The sequence below is a fragment of the Citrus clementina genome, unplaced genomic scaffold, assembly GCF_000493195.1.
Source record: "Citrus clementina cultivar Clemenules unplaced genomic scaffold, Citrus_clementina_v1.0 scaffold_8, whole genome shotgun sequence".
Taxonomy (NCBI): Eukaryota; Viridiplantae; Streptophyta; class Magnoliopsida; order Sapindales; family Rutaceae; genus Citrus; species Citrus x clementina.
Genome location: NW_006262022.1, coordinates 5,740,598 through 5,760,925, shown reverse-complemented (window position 1 = coordinate 5,760,925; position 20,328 = coordinate 5,740,598). Strand labels below are relative to the sequence as shown.

Below are 20,328 nucleotides of genomic sequence, written 5' to 3'. Positions count from 1 at the left end.
TTTAAGCCTTGTGAGCAGATACATGGCAACACCAGGGAAGGAGCATTGGAATGCAGTGAAATGGATTCTAAGATACTTAAAGGGTACCTTGGGGGTTGGACTGCAATATGGGAGAACTGAGGGCAGAAATGGTGGGCTATGTGGATATGTAGACTCAGACTTTGCAGGGGACAATGATAGAAGAAGATCCTTAACAGGCTATATGTTTATGCTAAACGGATGTCTAATCAACTGGAAAGCAAGCCTTCAACACATTGTAGCTTTGTCAACTACAGAAGCTGAATACACTGCAGCTACAGAGGCTGTTAAAGAAGCCTTGTGGCTTAAGGGTATGCTAGCTGAACTGGGGAAGAAGCAACAGTCTGTTGATATTCATTGTGATAGCTCAAGTGCGATCTATCTGAGCAAGAATCCAGTACACCATGAAAGAACCAAACACATTGATGTGAAGCTACACTTTATAAGGAATGAAGTGTCTAAAGGAGTCATCAAAATGGTTAAAGTTCACACTGACAGTAACCCAGCTGACATGCTTACAAAGGTGGTACCTACAGCCAAATTCAGCCTCTGCTTGGATTTGACTGGAGTGTGCAGCTCCTGAGAAATGCACACGATAATGGGGAAGAAGTTTATCAGGAATGATTTGCTTCAAGGTGGAGTTTGTTGTGTATTCAGTGAATCAAATCAAAGAGGATGAAACGACAGAGTTAGCTTGCGTTTTGTGATGCTCGATAACTTCAGTAAAACGACACTTAAAGACTGCGTTTTATGAAGTAAATGTTTTGCTTGCTACAACGACATACAGTCTTGCCGTTTTGAAGTTAATAGAACACGAGCAGAACACGTGCATACAAAAGGTTGTTAAAGGGCCGTTATTGCACATGGTCCTCACGTGCGTTTCTGGGAAGCCTCTGAGGTGGTTTATAAGCTGTGATGCTCAGCTGGAAACGGCGTGTGTGTTGGTTGAGAGAGAGAGCATTGTAACGAGAGAAAGAAAGCTTGAGACTGAGAGTTTTCTTGTTCCTGTTGAGTGCTTGTTAATCTCTGTAATCAAGTCTTGAAGTCATATCAATGAAGCTGTTAAGTTTGTTCCCCCGTGGATGTAAGTCAGTGCAAATTGACTGAACCACGTTACATAGTTGTGTTCTGTGATTTCTTGATTTCAATTCGTTTCTTTGTTTGTTTCTAAACACAATCCTAGTCTTAGTAATAGGTCATTAATCCATTAAGCTTTCTGGTTGTCTTTGGGAGGCATCTTGATTGATTCTAATCCAAAGATCCTTTGGGAAGTGTTCTGTAAAGCTTCTGTTTTCAGCTTATCAGAATCTTCAGCTTCAAAAACTGACTGAAATAACCAACAGCGCCTATTTGGGAAATCTAAAAGAAGTTGGTTTTGCTATACTGGTGTGAATCTGAACATAATTGTAAGCATCACTTTTAGGAGTAGATTTATGTGGAAAGGGGAATATGAATGATTGCAAGATTGCATTCACTTGATTGCAATGTGTAGATTCAGAAATCCTTTATGTAATACTTTTATGAGTAGATTTATGTGCAAAAAGGGGTGTAAAGGAACGTACTTTTTCTCACTATCCTGGATGCATACGAGTGTCGTTAAAGTGAAGTGAAAAGTAAAAAAAGGAAAAAAAGTTAGAATTAAAAAGCCAACAGCCCGACACCGTATTGATGCAACTGTTTGCATTTACTCATTTTCATTGTTTCCCTCCGCTTATTAATTAATCCTCACTTTTGCTATAATCGTGTTTTCGGTGGTGACAGAATAGTAAATGTTTATGGCATCACATTAAATAATAAATATTATTAAGACTTAACTTTTGTTGACTTGAAAAAATAAACAAGAGTCCAATGATTATAATGTTTGAACTGCTGCAATTTGCCTATAAAAGCAAACCAAGGCCTTTAAGTTTCTTCACATCTATAAAGTTAAACAGATTTTACTTTGAGAAAACTATGGGTTTATCCTTTATATGTTTATCCATAATATTTATGCAGTTCGCTTTTTCCTTCATCTTTAATTTTACATTCGCCAACTTCACTGCTTCTTCTGTGCTGCCACTTTGCCACGATGATGAGCGCTCTGCTTTGTTGGAATTCAAAGAGAGACACATCAATAGGGATCTTGATGCTTGGAAATTTGACTGTCGTCCTAAAGCGGCATCATGGAAGCCAGAAGAAGGTGATGTTGATTGCTGCTCTTGGGACGGCGTTCATTGCGATAAGAACACTGGTCATGTCATCAAGCTTGACCTCTCCAATAGCTGCCTTTTTGGTTCTATCAACTCTAGCAGCGGCCTTTTCTAGCTTGTCCATCTTGAGTGGCTTAATCTTGCTTTTAATGACTTCAATTCGTCTGAAATCCCACCAGAAATCATCAACCTTTCGAGGTTATCATATTTGAACCTTTCTGGAACTTCTTTATCTGGTCAAATACTATCAGAAATTTTGGAGCTCTCTAATTTGGTATCCCTTGATTTATCACTAAATGATGGTCCTGGTGGTAGACTTGAACTCCAGAAGCCCAATCTCGCAAATTTAGTCGAGAAGTTAAGTAATCTAGAAATACTTGACCTTGGTGATGCTTTTATTCGTTCAACGATACCTCATAACTTGACAAATCTATCTTCTTTGACGTTTGTTTCTCTGCGAAACTGTGAATTGGAAGGTAATTAAATTTTATATATTTTCTCCTAAATTAATATACATGCATGTTACTGTTAAATATACATATATATTTTACTCGAAAATTGCTATTTGCAATGTTAAATTCGTTATTAAAAGCTATTGTTATTTTTAATTTTCTACTTAAGTAGTGCGTTCTTTTTTCTTTTCAAATTTCAGGAAGAATTCTGTCTTCATTTGGCAATTTATCCAAGCTCCTTCATTTGGACCTTTCACTAAATGAATTACGGGGTGAATTGCTTGTTTCCATTGGTAATCTTCATTCTTTGAAAGAACTAGATCTCTCTGCAAATATTTTATCCAGTGAGTTGCCTACTTCGATTGGAAATCTTAGTTCTTTGAAAAAACTTGACCTTTCACAAAATAGATTTTTTAGTGAATTGCCTACTTCTATTGGAAATCTTGGTTCGTTGAAAGTACTTGACCTTTCACGTAATGGACTTTTTGGTGAGTTGCCTACTTCCATTCAAAATCTTTTTTCTTTGGAAGAACTTCACCTTTCATTCAATAAATTTTCAGGTGAGTTTCCATGGTCGACTAGAAATTTTAGTTCTTTGAAGATACTAGATCTGAGGTCATGTAGTTTTTGGGGCAAAGTTCCACATTCGATTGGTAATTTCACCCGGCTACAACTTTTGTATCTTACATTTAATAATTTTTCGGGCGACTTACTTGGTTCCATTGGAAATCTTAGGTCATTGAAAGCATTACATGTCGGTAAGTGTAATTTTTCAGGTCAAATACCATCTTCACTCAGGAATCTTACCCAACTTATTGTCCTTAGCCTTTCTCAGAATTCTTATAGAGGAATGATAGAGCTAGATTTTTTACTTACTAGCTTGAAAAATTTGGAAGCTTTAGTTCTCTCATCAAATAGGTTGTCATTGCTCACCAAAGCCACTTCTAATACCACTTCACAGAAATTTCGGTATGTAGGATTGCGTTCATGCAATCTTACTGAATTTCCAAATTTCTTGAAAAACCAACATCATTTGGTGATCTTGGACCTTTCCGCCAATAGAATTCATGGAAAAATACCTAAATGGTTGTTAGACCCTAGTATGCAGTATCTCAACGCCTTGAACCTTTCGCATAACTTGTTAACTAGGTTTGATCAGCATCCTGCTGTTCTTCCAGGGAAGACTTTTGATTTTAGCTCTAATAATTTACAAGGACCACTCCCAGTTCCACCCCCGGAAACCATTCTCTATCTAGTTTCAAACAATAGCTTGACAGGGGAAATTCCATCATGGATATGTAATTTGAATACTCTTAAAAACCTTGTTTTGTCTCACAATAGCTTAAGTGGCTTGCTTCCTCAGTGTTTAGGCAATTTCAGTGATGAACTTGCAGTGCTTGACTTGCAAGGGAATAACTTCTTTGGGACCATCCCAGATACTTTCATTAAAGAAAGTAGATTAGGAGTAATTGATTTAAGCCATAATCTTTTTCAAGGAAGAATTCCAAGATCGTTGGTCAACTGTTCAAAGTTGGAATTTCTTGATCTTGGGAACAACCAGATTAGTGACACTTTTCCCTCTTGGTTAGGAACTCTTCCAAACTTGAATGTTCTCATCCTACGATCCAACACATTTTATGGCATTATAAAAGAACCCAGAACTGATTGTGGATTTTCTAAACTCCACATTATTGACCTCTCTAACAACAGATTTACTGGAAAGCTTCCATCAAAGAGTTTCCTGTGTTGGGATGCCATGAAAATTGTCAATACAACTGAGCTAAGATATCTGCAAGATGTGATTCCTCCGTATGGACAAGTGTCCACTGATCTAATTAGCACTTATGATTACTCATTGACACTTGAACGCAAAGGGCGAATGATGACATATTACAAGATTCCCGATATCCTTCACGGCCATTATTCTCTCAAGCAATAGATTTGATGGGGTGATTCCAACATCGATTGCAAATTTGAAGGGACTTCAAGTTCTAAACCTCGACAACAATAATCTCCAAGGTCATATTCCGTCATGTTTGGGCAATCTAACAAATTTGGAATCATTGGATCTCTCAAATAACAGGTTTTTCTTTTAAGACTATGCACTATTATGTGTCCTCGGTTTTTTTCTTCCCTTTAAATTGTCATTATAATGTCGGTGTGATTTTTTTTAATGGATCCTTACATTTCTCCTTTTTTAAAAAAAAAAAAGAGATAAGAAATTGGTGTATTATATATTAAAAGTTGGTTTATGGTGCCTTTTGAAATTTAAATCACTGTTAATATGAAATGGAAGCTTGAGATATTAAATAAAAAATTAATAGTGTTTGGTAATTAAACACCAGATATCAGTATCGTCAACATAGACGAGCTGCCGTTTGCTTCTGCATCCGCATTGCGAGTGAACATGGACAAACCAATGGCTCTCCAAGCAGCACATAATATTATTTGGCATATGAACCTAGAAAAGATACAAACTACCAAATATTTGTATATAGTTTTCACATCCAGGAACCTCGATTGTAGTAATAATGTGTGATTGAAAATGTAATACAAAGTGTTTAGGAAGTAAGAAAGTGCAAGGAAAATGAAAGAGAAACATCGAGAAGTTTCTGGGAAAGTGTATTCTTTATTCTTTTCTAAAACTGATTACAACTTGAGTATTTATACTAATGATTCCAGCTGGCAGTTAACATGTTATTTAAATGATAATTGTGAGGAATTAGGCTCCTACGCCTACCATTAAAAAAAAAATAATAATAATTTTGAGAACAGATTACATAAGTAAAGAAAACAAAGGTTTTTACGCAACAACTACGAGTTAAAATCATCGTCACATGCATCCAAACTAATGTTGACAGTCGAATGACATGGCCAATTGGCCAGTTTAACTTTGGTTGACTTAAAACGGTGCCCATGCATCTCTCCTCCATCATTCCTGTCTTAAAAGCTAAGAAATAATTTTACTGCTGTTTTCTTCTCTGCACTCCTCTGCTACAGCTCTGTTTCTGCTTTTTCCAAACACTTTAGAGATATATATAGTCTAAAAGTCATGACAGCCTAAATCTCTAGAAAAAATGCACTCGCGTATGCAGACTATTCAACATGCGGTGAAGGAAAATTTTAATGAACTGGACTAACTAGAGGCAAATTTATTGATTAATTAGATGACAAATTGATTCTTGAAAAATAAAAGGTAAAGCCCCAATGCAAAGTTCGATAGATCTAAAAGAAAAAAAAGATATTTACTCAAACACCCAGCTTGTTATTTTTATTCCGCTAATTAGACCCAAAAATTGAAAGAAAGCTTTGCGATTATCTAACCGCCTAATATAAATTTATCAGAAAAACGAACATTACATATTACTATTTGCGCAGTTTATTAATTTTTTTTGGCTACTGTCCTCTCCAGTTATTAAATTTAGTTAGCTTTCAATATTTCTGTTCGGTTCAGTTTTCTTCTTCCTTTGTGGAACGTGTAAACTTGCCTAAAACAGATCGAGTTGATAATCAGCGGTTGGTGCCATTGTAGAGGCACGGGGTTCGAACTTGCCACCATCATACCAGTTGGAAAAAGCTCATTAGATGCGCGAGGTAAAGCCTGAAAAAGTGGAATATTTTTAACAGGCAAATCTCCATATAAATCATCGTCTGCGTGGCTTGACGAATCAGAAACTTCCCCGTCATATTTGAAAGTAAAAACAGCAACAATTACAGAGAAGACTAGAGGCAAGACCGGCGCACTAAAATTGTTCCTGACATGCAATACTACCAGAATAGAATAAATGAGTGTAACACTCACCCGGATCACAGAGAAAGCAACTTCCACTGTCTCAACTAGCTGCCTCAGACTATGTATTCTGGTTGCACCTCTGCTTCTTCCCATAAAACAAGTATACATATTCATAACAAAACCAAATGCCAACAGTAGAAATGCAGCAAGAAGGAAACCCCTCTTACTTTTTCCAAATAGACAGAAAAATTGATGCTACTTCCAACACAAGATAAAACACAGCAAGTGAAGGTTTCTTATATTTACAAAGCAGCTGACAAACCTGTAATAAAAGAACTACAATCATATATCTAAGGAAATTATTATATATCTCAGAAACTTTGATATTTGTACCTGCTTGATAGTCTGCTATTGGTATTTCTGATTGACTTGACGAGTAGCTGGTGCCATAAGGGAGGCAGGGCTGGATACCAAGAGCAAATCATTCAGCAAGTTAAACTGGTTCATCGGGGTCCGGATTATAAGCAACAAGAAGTGATTGGCTGTGCTAGGCACATGATCAACAGCTGGAATATGTGAAACACTCGAATTTCTTAATGAATTATTATAAACACCGTGTGATGAATCAGTAGCATCCTTATCCTTTTTGAAAAGAAACAGAGTTGCTATAGAAAAGGGTAGCAGCAAAACTGATGCACTGGAATTGCTCGACTCCCAAATCTGGTAGTGCGAAATAAACGGATGTTATAGTCCATTGGATCACCGAGAAGACAATCACCACTGCCCCAATCAGCTGCCTCTCACATTCTTGTCTCGTTGCTGTAGTAGCTCCTCCTATAATACAAGCATAAACACTAATACCAAAAGCAAGAAGGACGCGCGCTCCACTTGCTTTTCTTGACTAGATCCTGCACCTATGATTTTGCCTCCAAAGCAAGATTACTAAATAGCTTCCAGGCGGATGAGATTGATTCCAAGGCATGATATTTCAGTTTATGTTGAATAAATGATTCTGCCTCCAAAACAAGATAAATAAGTGAATCTCGCAAAGATGGAATCGCTTCCGACAGAAGATAACTGAGCAGATATACCACAAACGATGTCACTTCCAACACAAGATGTGTAAATAAAATCCGTACAAGGGAAAGCACCGCAATTGTACGTTTCTTACACTTTCTGACTAATTTCTAAACCTGTGACATAGAGGCAATTATAAGCTTCTTCCTAGATTAAAATGACTTCCTGTTTATCATGACATGAATCGAAATTAATTGTCCTTTCTCCTGGCATTTAGCTTAGCCATTATTTAAATTTGCAAAACAGCAGCTTATTCTCTACGCATTTTGCGTGCATGAGAGATATGATGTTCCGATTATAGCTAAGTAATTTAGTCACAGTATCTGACCCTGACTATGTGATCGTCATCTAAACAAGAAAAGAATGAACTAATAAACAAATATACCAAATCAATTAATCCATAAGATTTAGCAAAATAATGCATAATTAATTAATTTATCTAACAAGTTAAGAAAGAGGACCTTGTCTGCAGATAAAAGGGAGAACCCGGAACGCTTAATCGGAGACACAACTGACAAGGGAGACTCAGGGCCGGAACCCGATGCCCCATCGGACAAGACTTGCAAAACATCATCAGAAACCGAGCCAAAGCTCGAAACAGACGACAAATACTCCGAAAAGGACAGTGTTTCCGGAAGGTTGACGGACTCAGCATTCCACAAAATCTAATTCTTGGAGGACCCAGTATGAGTGTCATGATGAGTCACCGAGTTCCTCCACAGCGGCATGTGTCCGTTTGCATGCAAAAAGTACTTACTGCACCAACTTTTGAACTTGAATTGAAAGCCGACTCTTAGGCTCCCACTCAGGTTGGCGGTCCATGTTCTTTTTCCCAGGAACCGTCCGAACAACTTCGTTGCCAGTCACGCCCAGCAGAAGCGGAATATCAGAAGCCGTCAAGTACCTGCCATGGCTGCTCTTGAGACGGAAAAACGTTGCCTTTGTTCCGAACTAACTCGACTAACCATATTGGTTTTTTACTAGATGACCTCTGACTCGCCGTTTCTTGATCGTCTTCAGCGACTAAGTGACGTATTGATTGCTTTCTTTTGGCTAAGACATTGATAACATATGTATATATAATGCAATGAAAACTACAGCCACTATTTTTTATTAATGGTTGTGTGAATTATTGTAATGAGTTTATTTAAAAATTATTATAAACATAAGAAATTAATTTTAAAAGTTTAGTTTGATATTTAGATGGGTGTGTAGAGACACTGCGTTCATCGCTCCTTTCATCTAATAATTTTTTTTGGGAGTTCCCAGCTTTCAAAATCCCAGGTCACTGGAATTTTTAGATGTCTACAAATGCAGTTTTCTGGTCAAATTCCACCTTCATTGGGTAATCTCAACCAACTACAATGGTTGGACCTTGCATTTAACAACTTTTTGCGTGAGTTACCTGCTTCTATTGGAAGTCTCAGCTCGTTAGAAAGATTGGATGTCTTTTATTGCGATTTTTCAGGTCAAATTCCACCTTCACTAGGTAATTTGACCCAACTCGGCTATCTCAAGCTTTCTCAAAATAATTTTAGTGGCACAAATGGAGCTTGATACTTTTCTTGTTAGCCTAAAAAATTTGGAAACTTTATATCTCTCATCAAACGGGTTATCATTGCTTAACAAAGCCTCTTTTTACATCACTTCAGAAAAAAATTTGTTTGTAGGACTGTGTTCATGCAACCTTTCTGAATTTCCAAATTTCTTGAAACACCAAAAACATTCGGAGGCCCTAGACCTTTCCTCCAAAGAAAATACATGGAAACATACCTAACTGGCTATTGATCCCAAGTATGAAGAATTTTAGCTACTTAAACCTTTCCAAAAACTCTTTTCCTCGGTTTGATCAACATCCTACTGTTCTTCCCTGGACTAGTGATTCATTTACTTTAGATCTCAATTCTAATTCCTTCAAGGACCAATCCCAGCTCTATCCACGAAAATAAGACACTATCTAATTTCAAAGAACAATCTAACAGGGGAAATTCCATCATGGATATGCAATTTGAGTAGTCTTTATGTCCTTGATTTGTCAGACAATAATTTAAGTGGTGAGCTTCTTCAATGTTTGGGCAATTTCAGTGGTGGACTTTCAGTGTTAAGCTTGCAAGGAAAAAACTTCTTTGGGACAACCCCAGATACCTTCATGAATGGAAGTGATTTGAGGATGGTTGATTTGAGCCATAATCTATTACAAGGAAAAATTCCTAAATCATTGGCCAATTGTGCAGTGTTAGAAATTTCTGATCTTAGGAATAACCAAATCAATGATACTTTTCCTATATGGTTGGGAAGTCTTTTGGAGTTAAATATTCTCGTCTTAATCCAACAACTTCCGTGGTGAAATCAAGGAACCTGAAATGGAGTGTGGATTTCCAAAGCTTTGAATCATTGACCTATCTAACAACAGCTTTATGGGTAAGCTTCCATCAAAATATTTTCAATGTTGGAATGCCATGAAATTTGCCAATTCAAGCCAACTGAGATATATGGAAAATTTTCTCTCTTCGTATTTTTCATTTGACTTCTATAGATACTTCCCCCAAAATGACTATTCAATAACAATGAGCAACAAAGGCCAAATGATGACACATGACAAGATCCCAGATATTCTTAAGGGTATTATCCTCTCGAGCAATAGATTTGATGGAGAGATTCCAACATCGATTGCCAATTTAAAGGGACTTCAAGTTCTCAGCCTCACCAGCAATAACCTCCAAGCCATATTCCGTCTTGTTTGGGCAGCCTAACAAATTTGGAATCATTAGATCTCTCAAAAAATAGGTTTTAAGGACAGATTCCATAGCTGCTAACTAGGCTCACATTCCTTGAATTCTTCAACGCCACGCACAACAATCTCACGGGACCCATTCCACAAGCAAACCAATTTCCTACATTTGGCTACAGTTCATTTAATGGGAACTCTAGATTATGTGGGAAGCCTTTGCCCAAAGAATGTGAGAATTCTGAAGCTCCAGCAAATAAGGCTCATATTGAAGGCTCGGAGGATCTATTTTCGGGTGCATCTGATTGGAAAATCGTTCTAACAGGTTATACAGGTAGAATTGTTGTAGGATTGGTTTTCGGGTTTAATTTCAGCACAGGTATAGTCCGATGGTTTCCGAAGAAATTGGGGATGCAACTAAAAACAAGAAAGAGAATAAGGAGGCATAGAAACTGAATGTAATTAGGCTTTTTTCTTCGAGGAGTTGACACCATCAATTATGAGTACTTGTTTTTCTTTCCTCTATATTGTTAGTGTACTATTTTGTGATTGTTTTTAATTCTACTATCAGAATGATTTTCCACTTAGATGCGCCTGAAAACACTGACTCCTCTGAGCCTTCCATATGATTTTCATTTGTTGGAGCTTCTGAAGTCTCACACTGTTTGGACAAAGGCGTTCCACACAATCCCGAGTTCTCATCAAATGAACTATGGTCAAATGTAGGAAATTGGTTTGCTTGTGGTACGGGTCCAACGAGATTGTTGTGTGAGACATTAAAGAATCCAAGGAATGTGAGATCAACCCAATTGTTGAGGAATCTTATCTGAAAGATAATTATCGGAGAGATCCAATGATTCTAAATCTGTTGGCTTGCCTAAACATGATGGAATATGGCCATGGAGACTATTGTTGGCAAGGCTGAGAATTTGAAGTCCCCTTAAATTTGAAATGGATGTTGGAATCTCTCCATCAAATCTATTGCTTGAGAGGCTAATGTCAGAGAGAATATTTAGGATCTTGCCATACGACATCATTTGGCCTTTGTTGCTTATTGTTGATGAATAATCATAAGTTCTGTCAAACCCAATTCAAATAATTATTGGGACTAGAGCAATGAAACCTTGCATATGTTAGTTCACTTGCATTGAAAACTTGCATAGAATTCCAACATTGGAAATATTTGGATGGAAGCTTCCCGGTAATTCAATTGTTAGAGAAGTCAATAATATAGAGTTCAGGGAACCCACATTGAGTTCTAGATTCTGTTATCATGACATGCTTTTAGGATGAGAATGTTCAATATGGAAGAGTTCCTAACCAAGAAGGGAAAGTATCACTAATTTGGTTATTCCCAAGATCAAGAAATTCTAAACTTGAACAATTGGCCAAAGATCTCGAAATTCTTCCTTGTAATAGATTATTGCTTGAATCAATCATTCTAAAAAACTTTCTGTTCAAGAAGGTTTAAGGGAATGCTTCCAGAAAATTTATTGTGCTATAGATCTAATATTACAAGAGGATTACTAAAATTGCCTTAACATTGAAGAAGCAAGCCACTTAAGTTATTGCAAGACAAATCAAGGCTTTCAAGAATACCCAAATTGCATATCCAGGATAGAATTTCCCCCGCTAGGCTGTTATTTGAAGCTAGATAGTTCACGGTATTCTAAGGTGGAACTAGGAGCGGTCTTTGTTGACAATTAGAGCTAAGATCAAATAAAAAGCGATCATAACTCCATGGAAAAACGACAACATGTTGATGAAACCCTGTTAAAAAGTTATCGAAAAGGTTCAAGTAGCCGAAATTCTACATACTGGGGTCTAACAACCATATAGGTACTTTCTCATGTATTTTATTGGAGGAAAGGTCGAGCAACTTCAAATGATGTTGGTATTTCAAGAAATTTGGCATTTCAGTGACGTTACATGAACGCAGTCCTACAAACAAAAAATTATGTGAAGCAGCACCAGAAGTGGCTTTGATGAGCAACGACGACTTGTTCGATAAGAGAAATAGCTCCCCTAGGTGTTTAAGATTAACAAGAAACATATCTAGATCCATTGTGCCACTGAAACTATTGTGAGAAAAGTCAAGGGAGCCGAGTTGGGTAAGGTTAATTACCAAGTAAAGATGGAATTTGACTTGAAAAATTTGCATTCAAATAAATACAATATTTCCAATGATCTAAGATTACCAATAGAAACAAGTAACTCACCATAAATATTACTAAATGCAAGAAACAACCAATAAAGCTCGGTCAAATTACCTAGTGAAGGTGTAACTTCGCCCCAAATTTTACATGCAATATTTTCAAAGAACTAAAATTTCCTATGGACCAAGGCAACTCGCGTGAAAATCTATTAAATGGAAGCTGTACTGGTTCTTCCAAAGAAGCCAGATTTCTAATTGAAGTTGGCAATTGAACCGATAGTTCATTCATTGAAATGTCAAGTTCTTTCGAAGAATCAAGTTATCCAATGGAGGTAGGCAACTCACCAGATAATTTATTAGATGACAGGTACCAAGTGAAGATGGAATTTTTCCTGTGAATTTAAAAAAAAAAATCAGTGAAATGCAAATGTTGTCACATATATTAAGGATAAAGTCAAGCGAGGTGAGAATTTAGTTACCTAGCAATTCGCAGCCTGAGAGTGATAAAAAAGTCAAAGAAGACAGATTTGTCAGGCTATAAGGTATTGGAGAAGAAACTGTCACACCATCAAGATCAAACTCTTTGAGGTTATTCAGCTTCTCAATAGATTTCTAAGACTTGGCTTCTCAAATTGGAGATTATGATTATATGATAAACGAGGGGACACCAAGTTGGAAAGCTCTAGAATTTCCAATGGTATTTGACTAAGAAAAGCGGCAAAAGAAAGGTTTAATGAGATAAACTCGAAAGGTTAATAAATGGGATTTCAGAACCATTGAAGTCGTTAGAAGAAAGATCAAGCCACTCAAGATCGACAAGCGTGAAAAAGCTGCTGCTAGAGTTGATAGAACCCTGGAGGCAGCTACTCGAGAGGCCAACCTTGATGACACGACCTTTGTTTTCATTGCACTGGACACCATCCCATGAGCAGGAGTCAATGTTTCCTTCTTCAGGCTTCCATGAAGCTGATTTGGGACGACATGGATGCTAGGGATAAGTCTCATTAATGATGAGGCTTTCTTTGAATTGCAACAAAGCAAAGCGCTCATCATCATAGCAGAGTGGAGACAACATCGAATTAGCAATTGTAAAATTAAAGAAGATGAGGGAAAAAACAAACAACATAAATATTGTGAATAATAAACCCATAGTTTCCTGACAATAAATTAGTAAATTTTTATAAATGTGAAGAAACATAAGGATCTTGTTTCCTTTTATAGGCAATAATGTGCAGCCAAAGGCCCATAGCAAAGCTTAAATTTCCCATTCTGAATGCAAATATTCAACATACGTATAAAAGTCCACATGTTGAATTGAATTGACCTCTCATTATTTGACAAATGTCTCTGTCGATTATGTTTCAAAAAGGCACCCATTGTCTTATGGGGGCTCTTTTTTTCTTTATATCCACTCTTCATATCTCTTATTTTGAAAAAAAAAAAAAATTCATCTCAGTAGGAATTTTTTCATTTTTTTTCTTCGGTAAGTCAGTAACGCATACAGAATTTAATTTGAATTTTCTACTTGCATCAAAACCAATAATCATGAAGTATATCTTTTCTCACTTAAACATTTGAAATTAGTAGAATATTGGGAAATTATGAGTTTGATCCAAAATCACTTAACAGAGTTGAAGACCCTGATCCTTTTAATTCGAATAATTTTACACATCGTTTTCCATCGGCCACGTGTGTACGCCGAGGATAACCATGGCAGCCAAATGTACAAAAACAGAAAAGAGGAGAAAAATCGGCCACTTGTGCACAAGGAGGAAATAATAATAATAATCATCATCATGGTAGCAACGACGCCGTTTAATGGGATGGCGAAAGGTGGATCGCGAACCGTACTGATAACGTCGCCGTTTAGGGCGAGCTTTAGCTCTAGAGATGATGATTGATGGCCAAGCACCGCCAGACCGTAATCGACTGCTCACCTCCCTCCAATCAGAATTCCCCAATTCCGACCACCACCTCCTCCTGAATGTCGATGCCGTCAGTACTGCCTCTTCATTAATTAATTAATTAATTAATTAATTGATTATTAAGCTTTTAGGAGTAATAATACTGAATGGTAAATTAATTTTGTTCTTTTAAAAGATTATATTTTCTTCAATTATCTATAATTGCCTGTTGTTTTTGTTTCAAGCTTTTAATGCAATATTTATGTAGCTAAATAAACAAAATTCAGGCTTTCTAATTTTACTACTAGAAAGCCTGCAAGTTCTATTGGCCAAAATTTGTTTACTTATTGCAGATCATTGATTGAACAAAATTTTAAAGACTTCAAATTAATGATGACATACAATGTCACAAGAATATGTTGTTAGGCATGAAAAGAAAAGAGTAGTTAGCAGTTTTATCAATGCGGTGGTCAATTCTCTTACTCATTCAAAACTTCATGCGTCCGTTCTGGTTCTGAAATGACATTTTCTTGGATGTTTTTCACATAACGTTGAAATCTGATAGCTTGTGCAACAAATAAAGAGAATTATTGACTCTGTCCTTTTCTTTTACTTTAATCCTCCTTAATGTGAAACTGCTTTGTCCATAGGGCTAACTTGACAATTCAGGTAGCATTAATAAACATAACCAGATTTGGGATGTTTCGCCTGAAGCATTTGCACGAATGCTAATATACGTGTTCGAGAAGTTTTCCGACTCTTGAGACCTGACTCCTAATTTTAACTTCCAGAATGGTTTTGCATTAAATTATGGGTTGTTAACGTGAGATATAGGTTACATTTTCATTTTCTTTGGGAAATTTACGTGTGACTAAATGACAATTTTATTAGACTAATTGTATTGCGTTTGAAAGATGTATGTATACAGATATGGATATCTAACGGATGCTGGAAGAATGGTTGAATGGACAATTTCTAGGAAAATGCTGCAAATCAGAGTGAAACCAATTAGTGGTCATGGACATGATAATATGATATACTTGAGTTTTTGTATCTGAGTTCTTGGCTGATGAAGAATTTCCGATCAGTCGTGCAGGAAAAACTTTGGAAAGTTCTATCAATTAGCATAGATAAATCACAACATTAGTTAAATCAACCACAAAAGATAGCTAAATTTATATGAATGGAAACCTTGCGCATCCTTGGCAAGAAACTTAGGTGCATCAGAGCCCATCTCAGAAATCATCAGCTGAAGCTCATGGCAAATTCATGCGTACCGTGCATTAGTAGCTCAGCTCAAGAAATCTAAAGGAAATATACCCCCGCAGTACTCGGGGAGTAAAACTCAAATTAAATTCTTGACCTTGAGAATAATTAAGTTGAGGAGGCTCCATCACTCAAGCGATGGGTGCATAGCTTACAAAGAAGAGTGACAGTGACTCGAGAGTGGAGCCAATGCTAAACAAAGCTTCAAGTCAACTATGTCATTTTAGTGGTAACATTTGTTCAAAGAGATGTTTAATTATTGATGGAAGAACTTTTAATGAAAATTTTGATTATTTTAAGACTACCTTCGCTGGACAAGAATATGTCAACTTCAATGACAAATGCCCTCGAGTAAGCACAGAATATTCAACACACCGTGGGCGTGGAGTTGCTGATAACTTTTATTTCGGAGTCAAAATGAAGAAAATAGTTTTCAAAAATGGACCAAGGCCATCTCCTTTGAAATATAAGGCAGAGGACTTTGAAAGGATTATTGCCCAGGTACTTTTCTTCACTGCACTCTTCTGTCTACTTCTTTTCTTTCTTTCTTTTTATTTATTATTTTTTTGAGATAAAAACTGACTCAAATAACCAACAGGATCTATTTCGGAAACTAACTCTGATGCATTTCTAATATCAGCATCCGGTTTTGCAGTAAGAGCTGCAATCGTCAAGAACAATTTTCATGCGGAGCATTAAAAGTTTCAAACTACGAGTGCATGTATTTACCAAACACTTGATAAACTTCCTCGAATATGCAAAATATTAAAACATGTAAATGCCGAGAAGGAAAATTTAAATGAACCGGCAATAGTGTTGGGAAAGTAGAAAAAAGTAAATAAATCCCTGATAGAACCTCATCCTACCAAATACATTTTTAATTAAATTATTAATTAATTGACACTTAACTACTTCTCACTAGTCTTGAGCCTTTGTCTCATCATACATATGACTTTTAAAATGCTGATTTATTATTACATGGTTCATGAATCTGACACGAAATTAGCGGTACCCAATTGAATTAAATTTTCATGGTTCTTGTTTGTGTCATATTTAATATAATTTGTTTTCTTAATTAGTTTAAAAGTTATTCAAACTGCAAATCAAACATCCATATTTAATGGAAAGGAAACCAAGATCGAAAGAAGGGAAAAGGAAGAGCAATAAGAAATATATGATTCAAGAGCACTACCCTCGCTCTGATAGACTAATACTATGATTAAAATGAAAGGTTCGGAAAATGCTTTCATATATTATTATTTTTACAAGTGTAAAATGCAAAGGATGATATGCAAAATTCCAGCTGACTCCTAAAGGTTAATAAAGGAAAGCAACTGAAAGCAAAGCAGTAAAATCTCTAAAATTAAGGAAATAAAAGTAGAAAAGCATATAAAATTGGAGAACAAAAAGTTTTGTAATTGAGAGGGCATTAAGGCAATCAAATATATTCTCCGACAAGATAAAATTACCTCAAATAACTTTCAAATTATGAATACAAGGGAAAAGGACACCTAAACACCCTTAGGTTTGGGAAAATAATTATGTAAACCCTCAAGTTTTTACTAAAGGACACTAAAATCCTCTTTTGACTATAATACCCTTTTACTTTATTAAATAGAAATATAATATTAAAATAAATGAAACTATATATACCTTTTAAAATAGTTTCAATATTTAAAAATGTTTTAATAATTTACAATCTTATATTATATTAAACTAAATTTGTAATAAATAGAAACATAATATTGAAATAAATATTTAAACATTTAAATTATTTTCAATATTGTATAAAATAATTTTAATATTATAATACATGAGATACATTTTATTAGTTGTAAAATCTATTTAACCCAAAGATTTATTTAAAACTTTTGTAATAAGTAGAAATATATTATTAAAATGAATATAAAAATTTACATTTTTAAAATTACTTTACATACTAAAAATTCTAATATTATTAGTCTACCAGATAAATTAAACTATTTATATTTTATTTATATTTAATAAAAAACTTTAAAATCATTTTTTTAATTATTAAGTTCAAGGGGATTATACTTAAAAAAGAGTCTTAATGGCCTTTATTGAAAACTTGGAGATTTGCATGACTATTTCCCCCAAATCTTGAAGTATAGGTCTCCTTTTCCCTAAATACAATTAGAAATTTTCGAATGGATCAGCCTAAATCGTAGACAAGAAGATATCAACATCAATGACAAATGCCTTCGAGTATGCAGAATATTCAACGCGCCGTGAAGGAAAAATTTTAGTGAATAGGACAGAAAAGAGGCAAATTTATTGACCCGTTTTATGAACAACTAATTATTGAAAATGAAAGGAATTAATAACCAAACGGTTGTGGCTCAGTTGGCGGCGCAGGCTGGGTAAGTGGGAAGAGCTCTTGGGTTCGATCCCCACTAAACACACTATTTGGGAGGGGTAAAGAACCTTAACTGTGACTACACCCCGAATCCGAATTAGTCGGGGTCTAATGCGGTCATCGGAAATCAGGTGATTTAAACAAAAAAAAAAAAAAAGGAAAAAGGAATTAATAAGGCCCCCGTGAATAAAAAATCCATGTTGAGCGGATCGAACCTTTAAAGAAAGAGGAAAGTAACTCTGAGCTAGTTGACCATACCATCGACAGCAAGTAGGATTGTAAGATGGGGAGAAAAACTGAGTGTTGAGATACTTCTTGTGTTGATTATTTGAACTTGACTTTTATGGGACATAAGAGTATGCTAGTTTAAGACTTCATGTTTTGTAATAGATTATCTTCATCCTGTTTCTTAGCAGGTAATATCTGATTGATTTTTTGAACATAATTTTCTTTGCATCATTCCTGTGTACAAGTGGTCCACTTATCTATTTAGCTTGCCATGTTCCTCTGGGCAGGTCATTCCTTTTACTAGTGGAACTGCATGGGAGCAACCTCCACCAGACTTGGCATCTTATTTGTACAAGAATCGAATTGTTTACTTGGGCATGTCTTTTGTTCCTTCTGTCAGAGAGCTGATTCTTGCTGAATTCCTTTACCTCCAGTATGAAGATGCTGAGAAGCCCATTTACTTATACCTAAACTCTACGGGAACCACCGAGGTTGGAAGCTTTCTATGTCATGCTCTAGTTTTCTTTCAGATTTCGTCTATTAATGCTTCTGAATACATATTTTGAATTTCGAGCATCTTTATGTACTGGGTTTTCAGTTTTTCTTCTGGTTCTCTTGCAAGGACACTCGTTCATGAACAGTTATGCCAGGATCAGCAATCATGCATTCTTGTTCTCAATTATGGTTGCAGTCTTGGCCAGTATTTATGTTCATTCTTAAACTAGAATTTTTGTCTTCTCTTCTTCTCCAAAAGCCAAGTTTAGCCGTTATAAATATGCTGTCTTTTCTACTTCTCTTTCTTTATTAAGTGAGAAAAGTAAATAATACTTTGCGAAAACCATGTTGCCTTGGCATTTATCTATTGATTCATGCTAATAACAGAGTTTTATATTTTGTCAGGGTGGCGAGAAGTTGAGTTATGAAACTGAGGCTTTTGCGATATATGATGTTATGGGGTGAGTAGTCTTTATGCCTCTCTTCTTAAGCAATCTATTCCTATTGAAATGTGTTTAGTAGTTTGTTGTTTGCTCTGAGTGAATGCAAAAATGGATTTCATCCCTTTTTTCTAGTTTTGGTGGCAACATTAACATATTGGCTCCATGTTTGACCATCAAGCTTAACTGCTTTTGTATAGTTTATGCCTTGTGATTGAGAACCATGCTTAGGTTTTAGCAACTTGCAGGTGTCTTCAGGCAGTAAAATGTTGGTTTTCCCTAAAAAATTCCTGCCCATAAATACAGGATGAAGCCTTCCAATAAGCACAAATGAAAGAAAGAAAAAAAAAAGAATTTAACTAATGCTTTCATACTTTCTTGTGATTCCTTAGTTAGGTGCATTATCCAAAGAGACCCTTTGGTCCTGATTGTGGGAAAAATATTTTGGCCTAAATTTCACATATTTTATGCTTTTGTATGGTAATCTTCAAGTTAAGGAAATAGTGTGCCTAGTGTCAGCCTCATGCATGCTAATGTCCACATATTGTTATCTCACTGACCAAATTGCTTTAAGTTTCTGGTGAGTCTAATGTCAATCTAGTAATTTATATATATATATATATAAAAACCCTTCTAAGATTATCCCATTGTAGTAATGGTGATGAATATCTGTATTCCAATGTCTCTATCAAGGGTAAGATTGCTTATTCCTCGTTAGATTGGAATTGGAATTCAATTTTTAAGGAACTTGAACGAGGGAGAAATACAAGAAGCTTCTGCTCTTTTGACTTTACTGGAGAATGTTTCAGCTAATGTTATGATAGAGGATAAAAGAATTCGGAAGCTAAGTCCTTCAAGGATCTTTTCTTGCAAATCCTTTTTTGGATAAGTTGATTGATGATCAAGTTCCTTTGAATTTTCAGCCTGCCCATATGATTTGGAAAGCTAAAATCCCAAGTAAAGTTCAAATTTTTGCTTGGTCCTTGGCTCTTGGTAAACTTAATACCAGTGATGTTATTCAAAGGCAGAACCCTAATGTTTCTTTGTCTCCTTGGTGTATCATGTCCAGGAAAAATGGCGGAAGTGTGGATCATTTGTTTTTCATTGTCACACTGCTGTCCAGCTATGGCATAGATTGTTTCAGGCAGCTAAAATCTCTCGGGTGATGCCAGCTTCTAGTATATCTAAGCTTTCAGAATTTATTCATGCTGTTGAGAAAGGTTAAAAAGCTAGAGTGCTGTGGACGTGTTCAGTTATGGCCACCTT

The 20,328-nt window shown here is 35.9% G+C and overlaps 3 protein-coding genes across 3 annotated transcripts; all 3 read left to right on the top strand.

Annotated features, from left to right (window-relative positions):
• The first annotated feature begins 616 nt into the window (after positions 1–616).
• On the top strand, positions 617–4,598 carry LOC18034472 (receptor-like protein 12). Its single transcript, XM_024179711.1, has 5 exons — positions 617–653; positions 1,316–1,404; positions 2,014–2,290; positions 2,387–2,683; positions 2,860–4,598. Exons 1-5 carry the CDS (start codon positions 617–619, stop codon positions 4,596–4,598), a joined length of 2,439 nt encoding a protein of 812 aa, XP_024035479.1.
• A 4,182-nt stretch (positions 4,599–8,780) lies between these two features.
• Positions 8,781–10,653, top strand: LOC18035050 (receptor-like protein 12). The gene is made up of 3 exons (XM_024179710.1): positions 8,781–8,958; positions 9,509–9,704; positions 10,401–10,653. The coding sequence occupies exons 1-3, from the start codon at positions 8,781–8,783 to the stop codon at positions 10,651–10,653; spliced, it is 627 nt and encodes a 208-aa protein (XP_024035478.1).
• A 5,286-nt stretch (positions 10,654–15,939) lies between these two features.
• LOC112096286 (ATP-dependent Clp protease proteolytic subunit-like) lies at positions 15,940–20,228 on the top strand. Its single transcript, XM_024179709.1, has 5 exons — positions 15,940–16,023; positions 18,415–18,618; positions 19,028–19,083; positions 19,807–19,876; positions 19,986–20,228. The coding sequence occupies exons 1-5, from the start codon at positions 15,940–15,942 to the stop codon at positions 20,226–20,228; spliced, it is 657 nt and encodes a 218-aa protein (XP_024035477.1).
• Positions 20,229–20,328: the final 100 nt, after the last annotated feature.

Coding starts and splice junctions, on each gene's coding strand:
- LOC18035050 (XM_024179710.1), top strand. CDS start 8,781: ATGCAGTTTTCTGGTCAAATTCCACCTTCATTGGGTAATCTCAACCAA. Junction 8,959..9,508: donor TCAAATTCCACCTTCACTAG/GTAATTTGACCC, acceptor TTGATTTGTCAG/ACAATAATTTAAGTGGTGAG. Junction 9,705..10,400: donor TCATTGGCCAATTGTGCAGT/GTTAGAAATTTC, acceptor TGGGAACTCTAG/ATTATGTGGGAAGCCTTTGC.
- LOC112096286 (XM_024179709.1), top strand. CDS start 15,940: ATGAAGAAAATAGTTTTCAAAAATGGACCAAGGCCATCTCCTTTGAAA. Junction 16,024..18,414: donor TTGAAAGGATTATTGCCCAG/GTACTTTTCTTC, acceptor TCCTCTGGGCAG/GTCATTCCTTTTACTAGTGG. Junction 18,619..19,027: donor ACTCTACGGGAACCACCGAG/GTTGGAAGCTTT, acceptor ATATTTTGTCAG/GGTGGCGAGAAGTTGAGTTA.
- LOC18034472 (XM_024179711.1), top strand. CDS start 617: ATGGGGAAGAAGTTTATCAGGAATGATTTGCTTCAAG. Junction 2,291..2,386: donor CTCCAATAGCTGCCTTTTTG/GTTCTATCAACT, acceptor AAATCCCACCAG/AAATCATCAACCTTTCGAGG. Junction 2,684..2,859: donor GCGAAACTGTGAATTGGAAG/GTAATTAAATTT, acceptor TTCAAATTTCAG/GAAGAATTCTGTCTTCATTT.